The 3,267-nt window shown below is 33.1% G+C and overlaps 1 protein-coding gene across 1 annotated transcript; it reads right to left on the bottom strand.

Moving 5' to 3' along the window:
- Positions 1-186: 186 nt before the first annotated feature.
- LOC107369975 (palmitoyl-protein thioesterase 1) lies at positions 187-2,803 on the bottom strand. Its single transcript, XM_089270472.1, is given in 5 exon segments — positions 187-587; positions 2,074-2,176; positions 2,179-2,260; positions 2,262-2,707; positions 2,710-2,803. Coding segments are annotated over 5 exon segments (951 nt in total). The 5' UTR covers positions 2,789-2,803; the 3' UTR covers positions 187-346.
- Positions 2,804-3,267: the final 464 nt, after the last annotated feature.

The raw sequence follows: 3,267 nt of genomic DNA, 5'->3' as shown, positions 1-3,267 counted from the left end.
TATCTGGTTTCCATTTATTTATTATCAATTCGAGAAAACGACTTCTTCTCGAAGTCAAACAGGCTATAATCGCTGAAATACCTTCAGCTCGACTAATTCATCTGCATAAAATTGTCAAGTTTCACCAGAAAACTCGAGTAACAATGAAGCTTAAAAAGATGCAAAGAACGCGATATTTTAGCATTTCATTTTATTTTATTTTAGTTTTTCAACTCAACCAAAAGTAAAACCTTTTTTTTTGTTTTTCCAGTTTCCTTTGACAGAGGAGTTGAGATTTATTTTGCAAACCATTTTTTAATATGTTTATCAAATGATATTTAATGGAATCACAAATTGATTGGACAATTTAAACATCATAAAATTGTTCAATAATGTTTTTCTCGAACCATTCATTTGTATATTTCATGTGGTCGTAGGGACATTCAACTGGAAAATATCGGCCCTGTTGATCTAATATCTTCAATCCAATGTAATCCTCAGTATACAAATCAGTCTCATTGTATGGAATGATTTCAGTTTCTGAGCCATCTTTGAACCAACCAAACATGGGTGACTCTTTAGGTTTCATAGCCGTATCTTTGCTACACCTGCTAAGTTGAAAACTCGTTAAAATGAAATTTTTGTTTGAGTGTTTGGCTATTCCTCGTGATTCAGCTACTTATAAATGTGTGAATATGGTTTTAACAGCAATATTTATCTAATTTTAGGAGCAAAGATGTGAATTTTATCAACTAAACTGGCTATTAAAACACTTTCCAGGCAACAAGCTGGCCTTCATTAGACAACCACGCTTTATAAATTCAAGCCTTAATTTTACAATGCATCGCAATTATGATTACGAACGAAATTTGACGCAAATTGTTACAATTTCCTAAACCGTGTTCTTAACAGCCACCCTATGGTAATAAAACAACTGTAATTGCAAGTATAATTTGCTATTGGAATAGTTCTATTACAATTCCAAAGCATAGCAACATTAAATTGATTAAAATTCTTGATCTTTTCTTTACATCTTTTCAGATAGCTGACAGTAAAGAGTCACAGGGAAATATAATTATCGATGTTGTCACATCGCAAAAGGAATGAAAGAGATGAAGTTGTCAAGTTATAAAAACTGCAAGTCCAGTCGGTTAACTTTAAATCATACATTGCGAATTGGCTAATAGTGAGTTCAACAAGAATTGTTGGATTTAAATCTGGTAGAGGTGAACCACTTTACTAGTTAATGGTTCCTCGAACGGAAGGACTCTTACCAGTTTCTATTGTTCCAATTTTCAAACCAATAGCTAAAATACTGGATTAAATGAGTATCTTCCTTGGTTCGGTGATAGTTTCACATTTAGAACCGTCTTTGGCATCGGAATCTCCGACACGACTACATCAAATTGAAATATGAAACGAAGAAAGTAAAGGATACCAAACATCCAATCCTGGTCCAACAATGAACCATAAACCTGAAGCACTAAAAGCTTTTCCCTCACACAATGCTATGGATTCTGCATTTCCCAAGCTTGCATTTTCATAGATCTGAGTTCAGAGAAGAGTTTTTCTATTTTTTGTGGATGTAAAGCTAGCAATCAGTTCAACGACTGTCAATGGTCAACTTTAAGAAATTTTAGTTTTTCAGTTTAGTCAAAAAATAAACCTTATTTTGTTACTCCAGGCCCCTTTGACAGAAGAGTTGAGATTCACTTTTTAATAATTTTTCGATGTGATTATCAAGTCAAGATAGCTTTGTAATGACATTATAAATAATATGATATAAGTATAGACATTGTAATATACCATAAGGAATATGAATGTTTCATGGAGTCACAAAATGATTGGACAATTTGCACATCGTAAAATCGTTCAATAATCTCTTTCTCGAACCACTCATTTGAATATTGCATATGCTCGTTGGGACATTCAACAGTAAAGAATCGACCCTGATCATCCAATTCCTTCAACCCAATGTAATCCTCAGTATATAAATCAGTCTCATTGTATGGTATCACTTCAGTTTCTGAATTATCTTTGAACCAACCAAACATAAGTGATTCTTTAGGTTTCATAATAGTATTTCCGCTGCACCAGACAGCGATGAATCTTTGAACTTTTAAAAGATTTTCCTTTGGAAATTTAGTTGCAAGTCTATTGTTGATTAGATTCATGAAGTTATTAGTTGGTGGAGCACAAGAGTTTGATCGACCCAAAGTGAGATTAAGGTAGCATTGTTACCGATTACATTCATTATAGGCGTAAATATTGAGAGCGTATCTAAAAACAGGGGCAATGGAAACAGCAGCTTCTTGAAATGTATCCAATTTATCACAAATACCTGTAAAAATGCCTTCTATTATTTGGCAATTAGGTATTCCGAAGATTCCTTGCTGTGGTCCACACATGGATATCAAATCGGTGATATTAAGCTCTGGACACATTTGGACTAAACCTCTTGCTGCAGTCTCACCTAAAGAATGGCCAATAAGTGCGAATCCATTTTTCAATTCAGGATCATTGGTTAGTTGACGGCAAACATTCATCACTTGCTTATCCATTCTCATGTAAAGTGCAGTGTCCAATTCATGCTCTTCAGCTCCAATTTGAATCAATTTAACTTTAGCTCCGTACTTTTCAAAACTGTTAACAGTGTTTTCAGCAGGTTTCGTTGACTTGCCTGCACCATGCCAAACAACCACTGTTGTTAAAGGTTTTTTAGCTGGTGTGAACCATCAACTGATTTAGTCAAGTTGACATAGCAAATGAAAATTAAAAGGCAAGTAAAACGCAGTAGTTTAGAATCCATCTGTGTAAAGACTTTGAACCTGAAATGTAGAGAAAAAGATTTTAATTATTTGAACATAAAATCTAAATGGTTAAAAATATTCACCTTCGAACTAAGATCAAACACAACTTAAGTATATAAATTTAACTATTGAAATTCAAGTTGAAAACTTGTTAAATTAAAGAAATTTTCCTTCTGGGTGTTTAACATCCATCGACTGAATGATTTAGCTTATGAATATGGTTAGAACATTAACATTCACGTAATTTTATGAATAAAGATATTAATGTTATCAGCTAGACTGGTTATTAAAATGCTTTGTAGGTAAGAAGCTGATCATCAGACATTAGACCATCAGACAATAACATGAACAATTGTATAAATTGAAGCCTTTAATTTCCTCATGCATCGCAATTAAGATTAAGCATGAAGGAAACTTGACGAAAATTGTTACAATTCTTAACAACTTTGTAATAAAACAATAAAAATTGCTAACGAAA

Source organism: Tetranychus urticae, chromosome 1, assembly GCF_039701765.1.
Source record: "Tetranychus urticae isolate SD_2017Ah chromosome 1, NJAU_TeUrti_SD_1.0, whole genome shotgun sequence".
In the NCBI taxonomy this organism is placed as follows: Eukaryota; Metazoa; Arthropoda; class Arachnida; order Trombidiformes; family Tetranychidae; genus Tetranychus; species Tetranychus urticae.
This window is presented reverse-complemented; position numbering and strand designations above follow the sequence as displayed.